The sequence below is a fragment of the Leptonychotes weddellii genome, chromosome 5, assembly GCF_054177405.1.
Source record: "Leptonychotes weddellii isolate Sample4059 chromosome 5, ASM5417740v2, whole genome shotgun sequence".
In the NCBI taxonomy this organism is placed as follows: domain Eukaryota; kingdom Metazoa; phylum Chordata; class Mammalia; order Carnivora; family Phocidae; genus Leptonychotes; species Leptonychotes weddellii.
The window spans coordinates 117,132,939-117,154,174 of record NC_138373.1 but is presented as its reverse complement, the minus strand read 5'-3'; the positions used below and the strand labels follow the sequence as shown (position 1 = coordinate 117,154,174).

The following is a 21,236-nucleotide window of genomic DNA, read 5'->3' as shown; positions in this document are numbered from 1 at the left end:
GCAGGACTGAGATTTGCAACTTCCGGGTGAGAGTCTAACCTATGACCACCAACATGGTTTGAGGAAGGTCAAGAGAATCTAGAAGAAAGTTGTTGGAAGGGCTGGAAAATATATCTGTATTAATTAATGCATCCAGAACACACAGCTGAAGGCACAATGAGCTGGTTGCAACGGGGGTTTAAGGTTTCTCCCTCTCAGAGAATAAAAAATACCACCCATATTTGCTTGATTATGGTCTTTACGTCTCTAACATCTCCCAATCCTATTGGGCATCCCCATTTTGCACAGATTTGATGGAGATTCATTTCTTGAGCAGTAAGCTAATATAGCTGTGGTTTAGACATTTGGGTACTGATGTTTCCTAGATAACTCCAAAAATAAATAGGTAAAATCTGATGATGTCTCTCAAATTGGGAATGTAATGATGGGGACTTTCTCTCTCTCAAGTCTGTCCCTGAGATCTATAGCTCCAGAATTCTTGTACCCATACCACAGTCCCGCCTCTTGAAGTTAGATTATATGTGGATTTGTACTTCCTGGAGAGCAGCTCTTAGGGTTTCTATTCTATATTTCAGCAGTTTTGCTCATTTGTGGTATTGTAAATTTTTCTATTTTAGTTTTTAAAAGATGCTGGCTTGAATGAGTGGTAGTAGTGGACATGGAGGGAAGTGGAAGGATTCAAGGTGTTTTGCAGAGTTGATGTGACTTTCTGATGGATTGGATTGGAGGTGGTGGTGACAGAAACCAAGAGCAAGCCCTAGACTGTTGCATAAGCAACTGGGCTAAGTGTCAATGTTGGGTTTGAGATGCCCATTAGAAATCCAAGCAGAGGGGCCAATGGGTAAATGGACACAAGAGCCCAAAGCTAGGCAAGGGATGTCAGGGTTGGAGATGTAGAGTTATATGCAAATGGTATGTAGTTTTCAAAGCCAGGGGCTCAGATGAGATGATCTAAAGAATATTTAGATAACGAGAAGGGGGCCCAGGGCAAAACTCTAGGGATTCCAGTATTTAAAAGCTGAGCTAAGAAAGAGCCAGATAGAGTTGTGACCAAAGCTGTCACAGAAAACCTCAAATTCCCCACCATGGCTTACTAAGACCTACATTGTCTGACTCATGCCTCCTTCTCCAGTTTTCTCTTACCAATCTCCCTAACACCAACTATACACTCGGTCTTTTTACTGTTTTTCAAATATGTCAAGTTTGTTTCTTCCTTAGGGGCTGTCTGCCAGCTTTGAGTTCTCTCGCTGCTTGCCTCCCTTCACAAGCCTGGGTCTGGTCAGAGCCCAGCTTACAAATGTCACCTCCTAATGTGGCCTTTCCTGACCACCCAATCTGGAGTATTCATCCATGCCCCTTCTAGCCCATTACCCCATTTTAAGTATCTCTAGAGCACTTACCTTTTAATGTTAGTCCTTTTGTCCATTTCTCACGGAACTGAGAGCTCCACGAGAAGTGACCTCACCTGTCTTGCTCACTGCTGTATCTCCAGCACCTACAGCAGACCCAATATGTGTGAATGATGAGGAATTCTGTCTAGAAGTTCTGTACAAAAATTAACAGACACTGCTGGGCCCTTATTTGTGTCTATATCAAAGAAACTTAGTTGTCTGATGAGATGGTAACTGTACTGCATTCCATGAAAAAAAAATGAACTATTTTTCTAGCACAAAAGTTAGACACAAATATAAATTCTTCTTTGACCTCTTTGTCTTACACATTGTGTCAAAATTACTGAGAGAAAAACACAACAAAGAAAACCTTTAAAAACAAGTCTCTGAATAAAAGCAGACCCATGTAGGACTCTGGCTGCACAAAACACAAACACACAGAATTCACATGGTCTTGGTGCTAAGTGGGTAGGTGGGCTGCCACTGAAGGGTTGAGCCCCAATGTTCAGAAACCAAACCTTTGTTCTTCCAGTGTAAATTCCAAGTCAAAGGTTGTGGATTGTTCTAGAGCTGAGACAGACGACAGAGAACACTTGATTTGGCCTTCATTGAGGAGGCCGGAGAGGAGTGGTGACCTGCCTAACTGATCAGTTTTGGGAACCACCCCAGGAGAATGCAGTTCTCCTGAGCAACTCCTAATCCAACTTCTCTCCATTAGGCCAGGCTCTCTCCTCAGCTCTGAACTTATTTATAGAAATTCATCAAAAAGTCTTTTCTTTTTTAGAATTGGTAGTCTAGGCAATTAAATTCTGTCTAGAAATACTCTCCTGAGCCGAGATTAATCAGCACACTAATTATTCCATCTCCTTTGCCTTGCCATTTCTGCTAGCTCCTCTGTAGTCAGTCTTCTTTGCAGGCTTCTTCTCTCACTGTCATGGTAACGCAGGGCCCAGTGCCATACTTCTCCATCTCTGAAGTATCCCTAAACTCCTATCTGATCCCATAGCTAAACTACTCCCAAATGTATCACCTAGCCTGACCTTATCATTGAATTTGAACTTGTATATCAATACCTACTTAATATCTCCATTTTGACACTTAATGGGCATCTCAAACTTAACATGTCAAACACTGAGTTCTTGTCTTATTCCATGCATACATAATTTGAACCTATCCCAGATTTCCCCATCTCAATAAATGCAGTAATAGCTCAAGCCAAAAGCCTAGGATTCAGACCCAACTTCTCTCCTTTCCTCTCTCCCAAATCCAAGTCATCAGCAGGTCTTGTTTTACTTTTTGTTTTTGAATGCAGGAGCACTGGACTAATCATAATCCTTGGTTCATAACACACCACCAATGGTTTGTGCATAATTGTCCTCATTCACTTATGTACTTTTCATAACAAGTGAACCCATCATCCAACCCAGGTACTAGAACATCAACAATGACTTACTCTTGGATTTGTTCCTCCCACTTCTCTCCCTTTTCCTCCTCCATACCAGAGGTAACCTATCCTGAACTTTGGGTTTATCACTATTTGGATTTTTAAAAAATAGTTTTGTTCTATATACATATATACACATATATGCTTAAACAATTGTTCAGTTTTAGTTTTTGAACTTTACGAGAAAAGTTCTGTCATAGTCTTCTGAGCATTTTGCTTTTCCAATCTATGTTATATTAAGGTGCTGTGCTCCATGTAGCTGATGTTCACTCATTTTGCCCACCACGTGATAGTCCCTAATGTGAGCACACAACACTTTACCCTCCTGTTGGACATTTGGATTTTTTCCAAAACATTCTTATAGATGCATTCTGGGGCACTTTGTGCAAGTATTTCTCTGAATATATACCTACAAGCTGAGCTGGTAGGCTGTGGGGAATGTTCAACTTTTCAAATGAATGTTTTTTCACATAGATATACCAATTGACACTTCCACCAGCAATTTATGAGTAATCTTATTAAAATTCTCAGCAACATTTGACTTCATTGGGCTTAATTTTTGCCAGTTGAATTTAAACCTGTCACTGTGGTCTTTGCTTTCCCTGTTAATAATTGAAGACCATTTAATAGTTTATTAGTCCACATGCACTTCCAACTCTGTAGAGACCTGTTCCAGCCATTTCCCGTTGTTCTTTTTATTTGTAGAATTTCTGTATATATGGATACTAATCTATCTTTGGTTGAGTTTTGCAAATATCTTCTCATAGCTTGTAGTTTGGCTTTAACACTCCTTTTGACGGACAGAAGTTCTAAATGAACAATTTATAACGTAGCACAACTTACTTCTCTCATGGTCACCTTTTATGGTTTCTTTCAATTTCAGTTTAAGAAGTTCTTAGAAGCAGATTAGGAAGGTATCCACCTGTATTTTCAAAATATATTTCACCTATAATTTCAACTATATTTTCTACATCAGAAGTTCTACAGTTTCAGGACATTTAAACAGAGTTGTTTTTTGTGTATAGTGTAAGGAAAAGATCGTTTCATATATTCCTTTGTCAGCTCCATTTAATGATTAGTCCTGTCATTGACCTACCATGTCTTCTCTGACACCATGAAATTTATAAATATGTGTGGGTCTACTTTGGAGCTCTCTATTCTATCCATTGGCCATTTTCTCTATTTCTGCATTGTGTCACACTTTCTTAAATACTTCAGCTTCATAAAAAGTCCTTTTGGTAGGATGAACCCTTCCTCCTTTCTTGTTCTTCAGAAGTGCCTTGGTCATTCTTCATCCCTAACTTTGCCACATAAATTTTGATCAGTTTGTCAATTCTAGCAGAAATTTTGGGATTCAGTTTGGAGATGCACTAAATCTACACTTTCATTTTTTAAAAAACTACTGTCCTTCTACTCATGAACATAGATCACTCTAGTCCTCTTCAATGTTTTTTTAGTAAAGTTTTATAAATTTCTCTCCCCAGATCTGGCACATCTTTGGTTAGATTACTATGTACTTCAGAATTCTTTTTGCAATTGTTTGGTGTCTTTTTAAAAATCTTATTTTCTAACGGTGGCTGTATACAAAAAGTACAATTCACAAATATATATTGATCCTATATTTAGCCACCTTACTAAACTCTCCAATTATGTCTAATAATTTGATGGAATACTTTATTTTCTATGTAGACAATCACACCGTGAGTTTTTTCCTTCCCACTGTATCTTTATTTTCCTTATCTTGCTGCACTAACATTTACAGTACAATTTTGAACACGAGTACAGTAATCATCTTTGTTCCATTGTTGATTTTAAAGAAAATGCTTCTAACATTTCCCACCTTAGGATGGTGTTTACTGTAAGATTTTTAAAGATACCCTTCATCAAGCTGAAAAGATTACTAAATTTTTTCTGCATCTATTGATCAGATGGTTTTTCACTTTTATTCTGTAAATGTGAATTAGATTTATACATTTTCTAATATACCATTTTAAAAAATTTTTAAATAATCTCTACACCCACTGTGGGGCTCAAACTCATGACCCTGAGGTCAAGCAAGAATCGCATGCTCTACTGAATGGGCCAGCAAGATGCCCCTCTATTATACCATTTTTGCATTCCTGGGATAAATGCCACTTGGTTATGGTGTTACATTGTTTGCTTTTGCATATCTACTCATGACAAAATGGACCTATAATCTTCCTTTCTTGTATTAACTGTCCCAATCTGGTTTTGCTATCAAGGTTATATTGGTTTTTGATGTATGAAACATAGTAGTTCTATTCTCCAGAAGAATACATATGATTAGAATAACACATTCTTTAAAGTTTGTTAAAGTACTCTACACCTAGAGTTTTATTTGTGAGAAGATTTTTAACTACGGCTCTCCTTGAATAGTAATAGTACTGCTCAGGCTTCTGATTTCTTTTTAATCAAAATATAACATTTTCTAGGAATTTTGCCCCTTTCCTTAAATTTTCAAACATATTGGGATGTTGTTCTTAATATTCATGCTTAATATCTGTAGTATCTACACTGACATACCCCTTTTCACTCCTGGTATGGGTTATTTGTATATTTTTTCTCCATGATAAAATTGACAGAAATTTTTGTCTACTTTGTTCATCTTTTCAGTCAACATAAAACTTTGTTGATCCTCTATTGCATCCTTGTTTTCTACTTCTGTAATCTCTTCCTTTTATTTTGTCCTTCTGTAACTTAATTGAACACTTAGCTCATTTAAAAAATATATGACTTAGGGCGCCTGGGTGGCTCAGTTGGTTAAGCGACTGCCTTCGGCTCAGGTCATGATCCTGGAGTCCCGGGATCGAGTCCCACGTCGGGCTCCCTGCTCAGCAGGGAGTCTGCCTCTCTCTCTGACCCTCCCCCCTCTCATGTTCTCTATCTCATTCTCTCTCTCAAATAAATAAAATCTTTAAAAAAAATATATGACTTAAAGCTGTGTAAAACACCCAGTGCTCATCACATCACATGACCTCCTTAATGCCTATCACCTAATTATGCACCTGATAAATTATTGAACACTACATCTGAAACTAATGATGTACTATATGTTGGTTAATTGAATTTAAATAAGACTTAAAGCTACAAAATTTCCCTTGAAGCACTTGCGCTTTTTTTTTTAATTGAAGTATAGGTGACATATGAATGTACAACACAGTAATTCGACAATTCCATATATTAAGTATAGTCACTGTCACCAAAGTTATAATATTGACTATATTCTCTATGCTGTACTTTTCATCCCTGTGACTAATAAGTGAAGTTTGTACCTCATAATCCCCCTCACCTATTTTGTCTGATGCCCACTCCCCTCCTAGCAACCACCAGTTTATTCTCTGTATTTGACTGTTTGTTTTTTAGATTCCACATTTAAGTGAAATCATATGGTATTTGTCTTTCTCAGATTTATTTCACTTAGCATAATACCTGCTAGCTCCAACCATGTTGCTGCAAGTGGCAAGATTTCATTCTTTTTGATGGCTGAGTAATATTCCTGTGTGTGTGCACGTGCATGCACATGCCACATCTTATCCATTCATCTATTGATGGACACTTGGGCTGCTTCTGTAATTTGGGTATTGTAAAATAATGCGGCAATAAACACAGAGGTGTAGGAGTGCTTATATCTTTTTGAAGTAGCATTTTCATTTATTTTGGGTAAATACCTGGTAGAGAAATTATTCTGTTTTTCATAGTGGCTGCACCAATTTACATCCCCACCAAGAGTACATGAGGGTTCCCTTTCTCTACATCCTCATCAATACTTATTATAATTTTTGTCTTTTTGATACTAGCCATTCTGACTGGTGTAAAGTACCATTTCATTGTGGTTTTGCTTTCTATTTGCCTGATAATTAGTGATTTGGGCATCTTTTCATGTCTGTTGACCATCTCTATGTCTTCTTTGAAAAAAATGTCTATTCAGGACCTCTGCCCATTTTTAATGAGATTAGTTTTTTAATATTGAGTAGTAGGAGTTCTTATATATTTCACATTTGGTATTATTAGTCAGCCCTAGTATTTTTAAATTTCTTCAATTATTACTGTTATTAATTTTCTTACTAAGTCTTCCTGGTGAACTCAATTTTTAGCATTAGCTAGCACCCATCTCTATCCCTAATAATGTTTTTGTTTTAATGTCTGTTTTGTCAGATAATAGTGTATGTAACTACACTAGCTTTCTTTTGGTATTTTCCTATCTTTTTTCCAGGCTTTTCTTTCAAACTTTCCATGTCCTTATGCTTTGTGTATAAATATATCATCTCCAAATCACACTATTCATTTCTCTACATGGGTCTTTTTTTCTTTGGTCCTTCACATTTAATTGGTATCTCTCTCTCCCATCTAACAAGACTGGAACTTTAATTACCCTCACAATCTCTGGTGTCCTCCCACTGCCACTGTGTTGATATTGTAGAGAATTTTAATTCTAGATTGTTATATACTTTATTTTTTTTAGCCTTACCTTTCATTTATTCTTTTAAAGTCATCAACAAACTCCGTAAGTATCTCTTTTCTTTTCCCCCAAATCTCTTATAGCATCTCTTGGATTTGTTTCTCTTCATACTTAGGTACTTTTTCCAAAAGTGTTTTTAATTTGCATCTTTGTGTGGAAAATTTTCTGAAGTTTTCAAAGTCTGAAAACATGTTTATTATGCCCTCACATTTGAATAATTATTTATCAGGACATAAAATTCTAGTTTCAAAGTTCATTTCATGTTCAATTTCAAATTCCTGAGCTGGGCCTGGTAGTGATGGTTTCTACCACACCATACCATTCTCAAATATCCTTTTGTCTGTAGACTCCCACCCATCCTCGTGACTGAATCTTCTACAGGAAAGATTGACTAAATCTTTGAGGATAGAAATGAAAACAATGCCATCTTCAGAAAACTAGGTCTCTCATACAATGCTGCTGTAAAAATAAATTTGTTCAACTTCTGTAGAGGACAATTTGGCAAAGCAGATCAAATATTTTAAGATACACATACCCTGACCTAACAATTTTATTTCTAGGCAAGTCTACATGAAGTAAACAACCCAACGATGTGCAAAGAAGTACGCATAAGGATATTCATCCCAACATTACAGGAAAAAAAATTAAGCTAATTTCCAAACAAATTATATTAACATCCTATAATCAAAACCATGTAGTGATTAAAGACATGTAGAAAAAATATTTAAGTTTAAGAAGAAAGTCTACTTTTTGTTTCAGAAATACGCATATGTAGGTAGAAAATATCTGAAAGCTGGAAGGCTCTTCAGAAATACTAACAGTAGCATTCTCTAGATGGAGAGATTAAGTGCTTTCTGATTTCTTCTTTTTGCCTTCTTTAAATAAAATCCTTCTTTGAAGCCCAATCTACAAAACAGACAAAAATAGAGCCATTCTTGCAGGGGGACAGAGCTGATTCTGTCCGCTTAGCCTTCTTCCTTGCCTCTCAAAGGCTGCTGTGCAGTTTGAAAACTACAATTCAATACATTCAGCTTACCCTACATGCCATGTCAGAGCTAGAAGAGAAAGCAAAAACATATTCAATCTAACATTGACGTATTTTATTTAGCTTTTTTTTTTTGCAACTCTAAATTACAATCACTAGTACACCTATAATTCTTTATAGTGTGTTCAACTAAAGAGTAAGCAGACACAGCAGAGGTCAATTTAAAAGAAATCACAGTACTTCTTAGTGTAATCTGCAAAAGAGGGAAAAAGTCTTGGGCCCACTCCTCGGAAATAAATATCAAGTAACCATAAAAATATTCAGCCATTTTCCAGGTATTCAGGGAGGTTCAAGCATGGTCCCAGGCAGAGCATCAGAGTTCCTCTTTGAAATATCCCAGCTTTGCCAATGACATCTCTTTTCTCAACTGCATAACTTCCCAAAACATCTGATCAACTATACAAATAGAAAAGGAGACACGTAAATCATAAAATATCATTTTAATTATTTTTTAGCTGTTTCACTGAAAATTTAACATTAGCTGAAATGCCAACTGGGCATTTCCTAACGTCGTACCTAATGCCTCACCATTTTACTGCTAATTCACAGAAATTTTTTCAGGTATTTGTGAGCATCCCAGTTTTATGAATAAATGAACAATATTCACCTATTTGTTAGATGCATCCATGACCACTTTAGCCCAGCAGCATCTGCTTCAGCGCCCTGAGTAAATGGCAATCGTGTTGCCATTTTAAGTAATTACACTCAATCCTCAATTATTCTAATTTAGGGATCTTCTTGCTTTAGTTTGCTACATCTTGGCCATTCCACCAACACAGAGTAAAAGAGGAAACAATGGAAAACAAAAGACAGTCCAGGGAACTCAGTAACATTCTTTTTGAGAAATAACCGAGAAAATGGTTTTGTATATGGCTCAAATTAGAAGTAAAAATAAATGTAGAGGCTGATCTGTAAATTCAATTATCTCTACTTTGGCAAGCCCTCCCTGTAAGTGGAAAAAAGTTGGCTTTATATTTCAGATAAAAAGTCTTCCTCTGACATATCATCAGATTAGAGATTGATTTAGATCAGCAGTTTTCAACCAGTGGAGATTTTGTTTCCTCGAGGGTACATCTGACAAAATGCCTGGATACATTTTTCATTACTGGCATCTACTGAGTAAAGCTTAGCAATGGTGTTAAACATTCAACAATGTACAAGATAGCACCCCCCCAACCGTCCCCGACAAAGTTTATCCAGCTCAAAATGTTAATAGTACCAAGCTTGAGAAACACTGCTTTAGATTTAGCTGCCCTAAATCCTTTTTGGCACAAGGCACGGATAATACACATATTTTAAAATTAGTAATATTTATCTGCTACAAATCCACACATTATATGAAATGTACCAAGTACCATGAAGTGGAAGAGTGACAGAAACCAAAGAGGCCACTTTTATCACCATCACCCCCACTACTACTCATGACAGTTTCTCCCGATTTTCATAAAGGAAATTATCTTTCATCTTCCCTACAAAAACTTATTTTAACAAGGAGAAAAAACACACTTGACAATTTAACTTAACGTAAATCATCTGTTCTGTAGCTTAAATCCTATTTATTATCCACCAACAGGTATTCAAAAATATTTCAATTTTATTAAAGTCATAAAAAGTATTGTACACTTTAAAGACTACTTTATGCTACTCAGCCTTTTCAAATTCAACATGAGAGGTTTCACCCTCATTCTTTTAGGCATTAAAATCGTAATTACATGGGATTCTAAATAAATATGATTCTTCTCAACATACCAGACCTGTGAAATGCTAAATTAAGTTTTTATCAGCATGACTAACCTTTCCACAGAATTAAGATTCACTGGTTTGTTTACATGGCGGAAGATAGCAGGCTCCTTCTAGCTTTTAAATATAAAAATACTTTCAGTCCCTAAAAAAAATATGAATAGGAAATTTCCTACAACTTCAAATACAAAATGGGTATGGACTTATCCCTAGCTTAGTATCTGCTATTTGTTTTAAACAATCACATGTACTCAAGAAACACTGCTTTGGAGTTGTTGGGCCGTATTCATTCTCATGCCTGGCATTTAAGACATTTGGCTACAGAATCATCAGTAAACATGAAAGACTGTATTAAAAATATTCAAACACTTGCATGAGGTTGGTTCTCTTGGATATATCATCTATATGTTTCAGCTGATTCAGAATACAGTAATCTTTATTCCATTCCAAACTATCCTCATGACTGCTTTATTAATTCACATGTGAAAGTACAAAATACAGAAAAAATTACTGTTAGAGCAATAAAATAAATCTGACCATGTCTAGAGCTTACTCATTTTTATTTCTTAGGAGCAATTTCAATAAGCTTTTTACTCCCCTAACTTTCGCCATGTGGTTTATCAATATACCTCCCTTAGGAGTTATATCTGATTCTGCTTAAAACTCATATCAGAGTAAAATGAGGCAGTTTTAAGGGTTAAAAAAATTTTAAAAGACATTAGTTCCCAAATACTCCATACATTTTATTAGAACTATGAGAGATTCAATATGAATGTACCAATAATAAAGTTTATTTGAGCAATACTACTGTGTTCTATACTTTTTGCTGAAGGTTTATGTAAATATTTTGTAACCAATGAAGAACACTCACCATCCTGCTGTTTCACGAGCCCCTGCTGAATATATCGAATGTATGTAAAAAAGTTACATACAGAGGTGATCTAGGCCGAAAGGGAAAAAAAGTCATAAATAGTCAAACTTCTCATATCAAAGTGAGTTTTGTTCATATCAAAGTGGTTCAGTTACTTACCCTGTATCTGCAAAAAGGAGAAATATAATAATAGTTGCTTGAGTCCCCTAATTTAATTCTGTGTTTACAGGACTTACTCTGGCCAGTTAGAGCACATTTTCTGTAAAAGAATGACAAAATTTTAGTTTTTTAAAATTGAAAGGGGTGCCTGGGTGGCTCAGTCGTTAAGCATCTTTAGCTCAGGTCATGGTCCCAGGGTCCTGGGATCCAGCCCCACATGGGGCTCCTTGCTCAGCGGGAAGCCTGCTTCTCCCTCTCCCACTACCCCCTGCTTGTGTTCCCTCTCTCGCTGTGTCTCTCTCTGCCAAATAAATAAATAAAATCTTAAAAAATAAATAAATAAATTGAAAGCATTCTGCTCCTACCTTCTGTAGAAGTTTCATACTCACTAAGACAACAAATATTTGAGACCTAGTACATACCAGGCACTATTCTAGATGCCCACAGGCCTGAGAAAAACAAAGGAATAAGCCACCTTACAAAAATACTGACTCTCAATAATTATATAAGGGGTGCACTATATTCAGACATACCATCCTTTCTATTTGCACACTACTACAGACTCTCAGACTTGGTATGATGGCTTTCTGGTTGGAATGAGGCTATCAGTCTCTAAAGGGCAGAGACTGTATCTAATTCAACTTTAACTGCCGGGCACTGAGCAGGTGCCTGGTACACACCAGACGTTCAACGACTGTTGGTTAAGTGATGAGCCACCTGTCACTCTACTGCTCAATATAGTGATGCTGGCTTGTCTATCAGGGCAGACTGTGAAGCAGCCCAGCTATTACCCTCCTAAGCTAGGACCATGGCTGAACACAACTACCACTCCCTATCAAGCCAAAATGAGTACAGCTGTAACTAAAATAAAGTGGCCAACAGCATTTTAAATAACATTATAGGGGGTGCCCTGGGTGGCTCAGTCGTTAAGCGTCTGCCTTTGGCTCAGGTCATGATCCCAGGATCCTGGGATCGAGTCCCGCATTAGGCTCCCTGCTCAGTGTGGAGTCTGCTTCTCCCTCTGCCTGCCGCTCCCCATGCTTGTGCACTCTGTCAAATAAATAAATAAAATCTTAAAAAATAAATAAATAACATTATAAATTACAAAGAAAAATATGTTACATGAACATTAAATTTCAGCTATACTTAAAAGAAATGATACAAATGTGCCTCTATATTAAGAAAACAAATGGAGACTGTGTATTTAAAATAGGATCATTTTGGGGGCGCCTGGGTGTCTCAGTCGGTTAATCGTCTGACTCTTGGTTTCAGCTCAGTTCACGATCCCAGGGTGGTGAGATTGAGCCCCATGTCAAGCTCCATGCTCAGTGTGTAGTCTGCTTGAGATTCTCTTCTCTCTTCCTCCTTCTCCCTCCCCCCAGCTCACACGCTCTCATTCTGTCTCTAAAATAAAATCTTAAAAAAAGAAACTTTACAAATAGGATAATTTTGGAGATGGCCATTCCGACCACAAAAGAATTCTCATATTTTCAAAGAAAGTTTGCTTCATTGTTCCTTTCTTAGAAAATTCCTTTAATGATCTATAACAATATTTTTAAAACACTAACTACTAGCTTAGGGGGGATAGAAGATCAAGAAATTAAAAAATGGCACAAGTGTTGGAAGTCCTTGGAACTTCCAAAAGTATAATTTACACAAGAAGGAAAAGTAAGCATTTAACTGATAAAAATCAATGTATACACTACTCTTCTGGAAACAGACATATACCTGTCTGTCTAGTATTCTAATTTTGAAAGGGCTTTGCTAAAGTCGTATTAAGCAACAACTTCTGAAATAACAAAAGTGTTTCTTACCTCATTTCTAAAGCCAACTTTGAACTGTCACTGCCAACACATTCTTATTTAAGCTAAGGTTCAATGTCAAGTCTTCTGATCTCCAAGGCCAGAGTTTTGTTAACATGCTACACTTCCTCAGTACCTCTTAGCAGCTCTAGTCCCCAGATTTTAAACCCTTACCTGGCATTTTCACTTAGTGATGTCAACATGTCTAAATCTAGACCCGCCGTCTTCTTCCCCAAACCAGAGCCCTTCCCACTAAGTTCCGAAATGTCACACCATTCTTCTAGTCGGCCATCTTTAACTCCTTTCCTTTTACCATCCCCACCTGAATCTCTTCCTCTCCAAAGTTCTCTTCAGATTTGTCACATCTTTCCCTCCATACACTTACCATCCTCTGAACACAGTTTCTTGTTTCTAGGCCTTCAGTCATATGTACTCTTCTTTACCCAAATTCCACTCCTGCTTCAAAAACCGAGATCAGATTTTCCTCCCTCTGAGAACACCCCTGATCACCACCCATGGGATGGGTCTTGGCTTCCTCAAAGTTCCTACAGCATGTGCCATTTACGTTGTGATTATCTTCCCCACCTAGTCCATGAGAGCCTTGGCCAGGGCCGAACTTCACATTTCAGAGAAGAGAATATCTTCCTGAAGTTTCTCCAACATGTACTCCAAACACCTTGGCATCTAACCCCATTCCTACAAGCACAATATCCCTAAACTACCTAAACTGTTCCCTAAACCTAATCTATATGATTATTTTACTAAAATACTATATAAATCCACTAACTGAATCCTCATTTGTCATCATTTGATATTTGCACATGTTATATATAATAGAAATTTAAAATTCTATAATAAAAACTGCTATATGCTATATTTAAAATAAGGTATACACAGACCTTAAAAGCACAAAAACTGTTATCACTGATGATCAGGATAAAAATATTCGGGAGCTTGTGGAAAGAGTAGAATTTAAAGATTTTATTTATTTGACAGAGACAGCGAGAGAGGGAACACAAGCAGGGGGAGTGGAGAGGGAGAAGAAGACTTCCTGCTGAGCAGGGAGCCTGATGTGGGGCTCAATCCCAGGACCCTGGGATCATGACCTGAACTGAAGGCAGACGTTTAACTGACTGAGCCACCCAGGCGCCCCCAAAGGAGCAGAATTTAGAAATGTAAATCCCTTCCCCTAGATTCAGAGGCCACTGTGCCACAGTCACGGCACAGAGGGAGTGTGGTGGATGTTTGGCTCAGAGAGCAAACATGTGACCAGGTACTCCCCACAGCTACCTGAACACTAACACTGTGTGATCAGGAAGAACCACGTGACTCCTACAACAGGCTTTCACACAGACCTATTAGTTCATCTCAATCAGCCCTTTTCTCTTCTGCCTTCACTGTGACCCAGACAGGAGTCAATTCCTGCTTTCTAGGAGCTTTCTCAGACTTTCCGGTCCCCTACACAGATCTAGTTCTTAACACCAACTAAGCAGCTTCCTCCAACTCTTTCCATCACTTCGCAAACAGCTTTGCCAAAGGTTCTAGGAACCACTGGTTTCAGTCTTTCCTCCTCCTAGGACTGGAGAGTAAAAAGCCTGCCCTGCTATGAAATATGGGAGTCTTACCTCTGAAGGTTTATAACTGCCAAGTATCTGTCATGTATGAAAGATAGAACTGGTTATTTACCAAAGTGAGAATCCTTTATATGATAGTATGAAAGGGGAGGATTATGGAAGTCTTTTTGGCACCCTGTTTTCATGCTTGATAAGACCTGGTCTAATTCACTATCTTCCCAAACTATTTTTAATGGCAACCCTCAGGAACAAATATTTTACACCAAAACCTATATGTGTATGTATAACAAACAAAAATTCTGCTTATGACCCACTAAACTGATTTTATGAATTGAATGAGTCACAACATATGGTCTAAAAAAATGTTTCTAATAACTGGTCCAAAATATATGTATATTTTTGTAATTAAAAGGGCTCTCCTTTGATGATAAATTTGAAATGCTATTATCTCACACTGAGGATTTAGGCTGCACAAACTAAATAGAAAGCTAACAAGAAATTTAATCATATTTAAAACTAGAAAAACTAAATATTTACAACATATAAAATTTTTAAAACTCAGTATCTTCCACAAGACATGGTTCTGAAAACGTACTTTGGTCCTCCACATTCAACTGCAGAAGCTTTCACAAATCGAACAGGTTGTAATCCCACTGGTTCAATGCTTAGAGTATTGTTTTCCACAGCCTCCAGAACAGCTGAAGCCAACTTCAAAAAAACAAAAAGTATCAGATACTACGCTGGCATAAGAATCTTAAAGTTGCATTCTACAGTAAACTGGATTTTAAAAAATTATTCTTTCCCCAAGCTCCACTAGTTTGGTCCTAGGCCAATGAAAAAGAAATTATATAATCTTGGTTTGAATTCTTTTATAATTCAAATATCGTTATGAAAGGCAATTCAGTTATAGCTAAGTAACTTTTCTCATTATCTAGAAGAGGACTGAAGGCATTAATTCCAATCTGTCCATCTCTTACCCACAATTAACATCCATTATTAATGCCACTTCAAAATGAATACCCTAATGCTTTATTTTGCTAAATTTATACATATTTTTAAATACTGGTCATTCATAACACAGCAATATATACAATTACAGCTATATATTTTCTAAACTTGTATTTACATGCACAAGAGTGACCTACAAAAGAACTAGCTGGATTATCAAATATTAAATGCCCAGATGGAGATGGTAGCAACTGGTAAACAATAGACGAAACCGGCAAATTTCTTCAGTCTGGCAAGACTACTAATCCGGAAATGGACTACCCAAAAACAGACACAGAGCCACAATGAATACCATGTACCTATCAAAAGTGTCTTACTGTCCATTTTAACTTCTCCTTACAAGTAATGTTAAAATTAAATCCTCTATAGACTTAACATAAGACTCTTAGTAAGATTACATTTCTTAAACAATGATTGACAGGATATTTATAGACAAACCTTCTACATGTAAGAACAAATTAAAATTATGACGTTACATTTGTATAGTACCTTGTATTTTTTTAAAAGTTTTTGGACGCACTTAATTCACTTCATTTCATCCTCTTAACAACGCTGTGACATAAGCAAGGAAGGCATTTTTTATCCATTTTAAAGATGAAGAAATTAAATATAATTTTTTGTCACGTACAGATAAACCTAATAAACGCCTTGGAGTATACAGAACTTCCCTTACACTGAACCTCAGACCGAGAATCAAGAAATAAGGCTGACCCCCAATTCACATTTACTACTTCACTCTGGTGCAACATATACTTCATTGGGAATGAGCCTCTGCTCAAGTTAAGCAAAGATGTTCAGTAACTGAATGCCAAGAAATGATTGTGATCTTTGGAATGGAGAAAATGATAAAACATGACATGTTATCATAACTTATTCATGTAAGAGAAAATATATAACATGATTTAGCAAAAGGTCAGGAACAACTTTAATGCATTACTATTAAAATTTAAAAAAAAATTACCTCACTTTTTGAGAATGTTAAACATGGAAAGATATCTTCCTGATAAATTTTGTCTAAGAAAGGACACGATCTATCCATTGTAGGATCATCCTTCCAAGATCTGAATTCATTATACAGAGATAAGTCAGCCTGACAAACAAACCAAAAGAAAACACAAAATAATCTTTTTAAAGGTACAAACATAAAATCACTTTATAAAACCAAAACCTAATATAAACATTACTGAAAAAGAAATCTTCATTTAAAATAATGAACTGAACCATTCTTGATGAGTTAGAATACATGGTACCAACTTTCTTTTTTAAAAAAATCCAAACCCCAAATGACTGACTAGCTCTTTTCAATGGATCTACTATGGTGTCAAATGATGCTACCTTGATCCCCACCCACCCCCCAAAAATGTTAGAGCTCCTCTTAAGACACATGTGTACACTGCTCTGAATATAAAACAAGTGATGAGAAGTCTTTCCTGAAAATAATCAAAAAGTAATTTGGAGCCAAGTTAATTAAATAAAGTGTCTGAATAAATGGAGACTAAATTGTGAAACCCAGTTTGGGTCAAAAATGACAATAATTGGGGGCGCCTGGGTGGCTCAGTTGTTAAGCAGCTGCCTTCAGCTCAGGTCATGATCCCAGGGTCCTGGGATCGAGCCCCACATCGGGCTCCTTGCTCAGCAGGGAGCCTGCTTCTCCCTCTGCCTGCTGCTCCCCCTGCTTGTGCTCTCGCTCACTCTCTCTACCCTATGCTCTCTCTCTCTAGCAAATAAATAAATAAAATCTTAAAAAAAAAAAAATGACAATAATTGTTCTGCTATTACCTGAGGGCATTTTCAAAAGAACTCTGAAAATGTTTACTTGTAAGCAGCAAGACTAAAAGCAGCACATATATAATCTCCTAAATTGACTATCTTAAAACAGAACATTTATTAAGATATATTTTGGCACAGCGACTGTCTGAATGACCAACAATAATCCAGGCTGGCACCCATCTTCCTAGTCACTCTTCCAGTTGTCCCTCCTTTCCCCTCCTCCCTTTAATAAATTTTCCCCAAGTATTCTTCCCTCCAGATGCCCTCTTCTCAGCTCGATCCTACCTGTCACATAGCCACACCTGCCCCCGGCTGCCCACTCACAGCAGTGCCCCTCATCCTCCTGCAGCCCCCCTCATCCTCCTGCAGCCCTAAGCCACTCTCATCCAGAAGAGCTGGGCACACCATAAACGACACATTGACCGCAGCTATGGCCTTTAGGAGAGCCTAACCTCACATGCAGGTGATTTACATGATGGTAATAAAAGGCTGAGTGTATCCGAGCTTTCCTACAGACCTTCTTTTAAGGTATATAATGGCAACTTCAGTGTGAATTTTTTTCATCCCAATCCATAAAATTTTTTGAGTCAAAACTAAAGGCAAAAGATTAAAAAAAACAGCAGACAAATAATACTTACATTTCCAAATTCATTTTCTTTGTAAAGTTTACCCTTCCATGGACATAAACCCCAAAGCAGGTAAATGGTACTCTACGAAAAGATTCTAGTTCAAAGGCAGTCATTTAAACTATTAAGAGCTGACCCTGCACCAGGAACTGGCAAGCGCTCCACAGACACTTAATCCTCACAGCCGTGCAAGACAGACACTATGATCTTCATTTTTTTAGATAAGAAAACTAGGGCTTAGAGAGGTAAGTAACTTGCCCGAGGTTACAGATCAAGACACCTGTAAAAGTTCAGCTTTGTGTCTAAGTAACTCAATCACAAAGCCTTGCATAATGCGTGTGTGTGTACTTGCACAGACATGTGTTTTAAGTGCTTTCAGAAGCTACGCTGCAAATGTCGTTTCTGACTGCCTGTCACATTTTCTACAGAAACAAGGACATGGTTCACTTTCTTTCCAACTGTTTTACCTTTTTCTAAGGCTTACACAGGTCAACCTTATGTGTTTCCTTTGTCTAATAAAACTTTTTGATAAGTTTTCATAAAACATTAGAATACAGGATATATCTGAAAAGCAGAAAAGTTATTCTGAAGTTGCTTGCTGCCTATTCATATTTCATGAGACCTCATAAATTAAAAACAAAACTTTAAAATGTCCCATGAGAAAACACTTAAATTTTGTTAGTGTAAACAACAGAAAACAAGGCATATAATCATACACACTGAGAAATTGCAGCAAAATACAAGTTGTACCAAGCAATTAAAAATGCTAATTAAATTCAAAGAAATTAAAGTTATGACTAAAAAAAGTTTCTGAAATATTTAACCAACATGGATTTTAGATTCTGTCACATTCAGATTTGGCCACGTATTCAACTTCTCTCTCACTAGCACCTTTTTTATTAATAAGTAAACAAAATCCAATTCAATTAAAATAAGTAATGACCTCGGTTATTCAATTTAATAAAGTCCTGGCTTCCACACAAAAACTTAACCAAATGAGCAGATTCAGCTTCTTAAAGATCAATGATGAACCTGAATACAACAATGTAAAATATAGCTTTCAGGAAAAAAAAGGGGAAGGGCTGCTCCATGATCAATCCCCTTGGAAATGCCTTCTCATAGTATGCAATGATAAAATGAAAAAATATAATTATACAATTTTTACTAAAAACAGCTCAAAATATCTCCACAGTATCTCAGTTACCTTCACAACATATCTTTTAAAATGATAAGGCTACCATTAGTTCTATTTTTTGTTGCTTAATTATCTGAATTAACTCAAGACCCTCTTACTGATATAAAACTCTACCTCCCCCAGAGTTTAAGTAAAAGCAATGTACTGTTCAAGAAAATCACCTTATTTTCACGCATTTCTTATATTCATATTGTTAGAGTATCTTACCAATAAATTTTGACTAGCCAGATCATTAAAGCCACCCACTATCCTTTATACAACACATGACATTTGCTCCCTAAATGAAATATCAAGGTTAAGAAACTTACCAAGTTTCCAGCAGGTAACTCCAGGTCAGCCAAGTAGAGAATGGAACTGAAGATTCCCTGAAAGCAGCCAGCTCTAGATAAAGCCTCCCCCATCTTAATATTGCATATTTTGTACTAAAAATTTTGCTGGCAAAAATCACAACTGACACCTCAGTGATGAGAATTAGTAAGCATCAACAGAGTCAGAGGGGACAGTCCTTCATGTGTTACCTCTTTGCAGTCTTTTACAATTGGCTGTATCACACTGAGGTCCTGATGACCGCCACTCATAGCACTGCTTGTACTTTTATTTCTCGTATGCCCCTTTTTAAAAGGTGTCTTTCCACCTGGCAGAGGCTCTTGCGTAGGTGATGTTGGAGAACTGGACAAGACGAGTGTCTTCAATGCAGCTACTTCAGCTTGAAGGACATCGATCTTGAAAAGAAATCAACATAGTTCCATGTACTAATTATGTTTTATGACAGATGCAGCTAAATGCTAGCAATCTAGTCAAAACACTGTCCTTTCAAAGATGATATGTAAGTTTAATTTGTATTTGCTGTGGAGTAATAAAAAGAAAGTGAAACCAAGTTGTTTAATGTTTCTATATGGCTTAAATTTGGAGACTATTCATGATGTGGAATGAAATTTTTAAAATTATCAAAATGTCTAACATAATTCATGTGAATGTTCAAAATCTTCAAAATATAAATAGCTTATGAATAGTTGTGGTTCATTCCTAAAATAAAAAAAATCTAGGAACAGTTTGGTGGTTTTTTTCCCAGCGACTTAAAAAATATGAACTTTAAAATGTGTTTATATAATCCTTTTGATAATACATGTGATTCACAAGACTTAAAATCCTTTGGTTCTAATATAAATGAGCACCGACTGTTCACTATTAGTTGTATCTGTGTCGTAGCTGTTTTCTATTTATAGTTTCCAGATCTTCTAAAATAAGCCCTAGTTTACAACAGGAACAAAATCTAATAAATGTTTAAGTATCCTTAAAACAGTAATCACTGATTTTACATTTTTTTTTACTATTAAAGCAGCAAAAACTTACTTTTCCTTGTGCTTCCTTTAGCTGTTTCTCTGCAGCTGCCTGCTTGACATTTGCTTCTCTCACCATCTTATGAGCTTCCTGAAAAAGTTCAAATCTCAAATTTTGGAAACAAAGTATTTAGCCTTTGTTTTCAAAAATCTCTCAACAAATGTCTATGACTACAGCAAAAATATACTACCAAAATTTAACCTGAAAATAAATATTCAATGTCAACTCTTGAAATAGCAATTGTCATCTGATAGGTAAACTGGTAGGAATTAGGAATAGGTTCTTTCTTTTAGTACCAATATCACTGACGTAGCCAAGTTGAGTTCAATTATCCTGATCGATGTTTGTGTAAAGACTATGAATGTGATGAAGGAAAACAAATATCCCACATGTCAAACCCAACTTCTCTGTAGTGAGGTTTCTGTAATTTGGCCACAATATATATATTCATATTATTAGTCATAGTAAAGACACACAGAAGGGACAAGTAAAAATATTAACACATCAATAATGTTGCAGTTTATAGCAATGACAGCTGTGAAGCCTTAGAACTTCCAATAAAAACATTCACAAAATGATATTAAGTGACAATTCTATGCAGAACAATCTAAAAAGGAAAATCAGAGATTAGCCTTTAATAAGGTCTTATTTTTTCAGTACCATAAATATGAAACTCTAGGTATTTAATTCCTTTTTTTCTAATATTTATTCATCAAAATTTACTCATGACATCTCTTTGTGAGGTACTATTCCAGGTGTTGATAATATACTGGGAAAAAAAACAAGGTCC

At 36.5% G+C, this 21,236-nt stretch overlaps 2 protein-coding genes across 4 annotated transcripts in view; one reads left to right on the top strand and one right to left on the bottom strand.

Annotated features, from left to right (window-relative positions):
* LOC115940598 (uncharacterized) overlaps positions 1-21,236 on the top strand; it is a 404,464-nt gene that overhangs the window by 320,964 nt on the left and 62,264 nt on the right. The gene's annotated exons all lie outside the window — the stretch shown is intronic.
* Positions 8,401-21,236, bottom strand: part of RAB3IP (RAB3A interacting protein) — a 45,517-nt gene continuing 32,681 nt past the window's right edge. For both annotated transcript variants that reach the window (XM_006732335.3, XM_006732334.3), the window contains exons 5-11: positions 20,459-20,536; positions 19,624-19,827; positions 16,476-16,604; positions 15,102-15,214; positions 11,131-11,230; positions 10,972-11,041; positions 8,401-8,756 (exon numbers count right to left, since the gene is read on the bottom strand). In XM_006732335.3, coding sequence (XP_006732398.1) covers positions 8,674-8,756; positions 10,972-11,041; positions 11,131-11,230; positions 15,102-15,214; positions 16,476-16,604; positions 19,624-19,827; positions 20,459-20,536 — 777 coding nt within the window. In that variant the 3' untranslated portion in view covers positions 8,401-8,673. The remainder of the gene's footprint in view (positions 8,757-10,971; positions 11,042-11,130; positions 11,231-15,101; positions 15,215-16,475; positions 16,605-19,623; positions 19,828-20,458; positions 20,537-21,236) is intronic.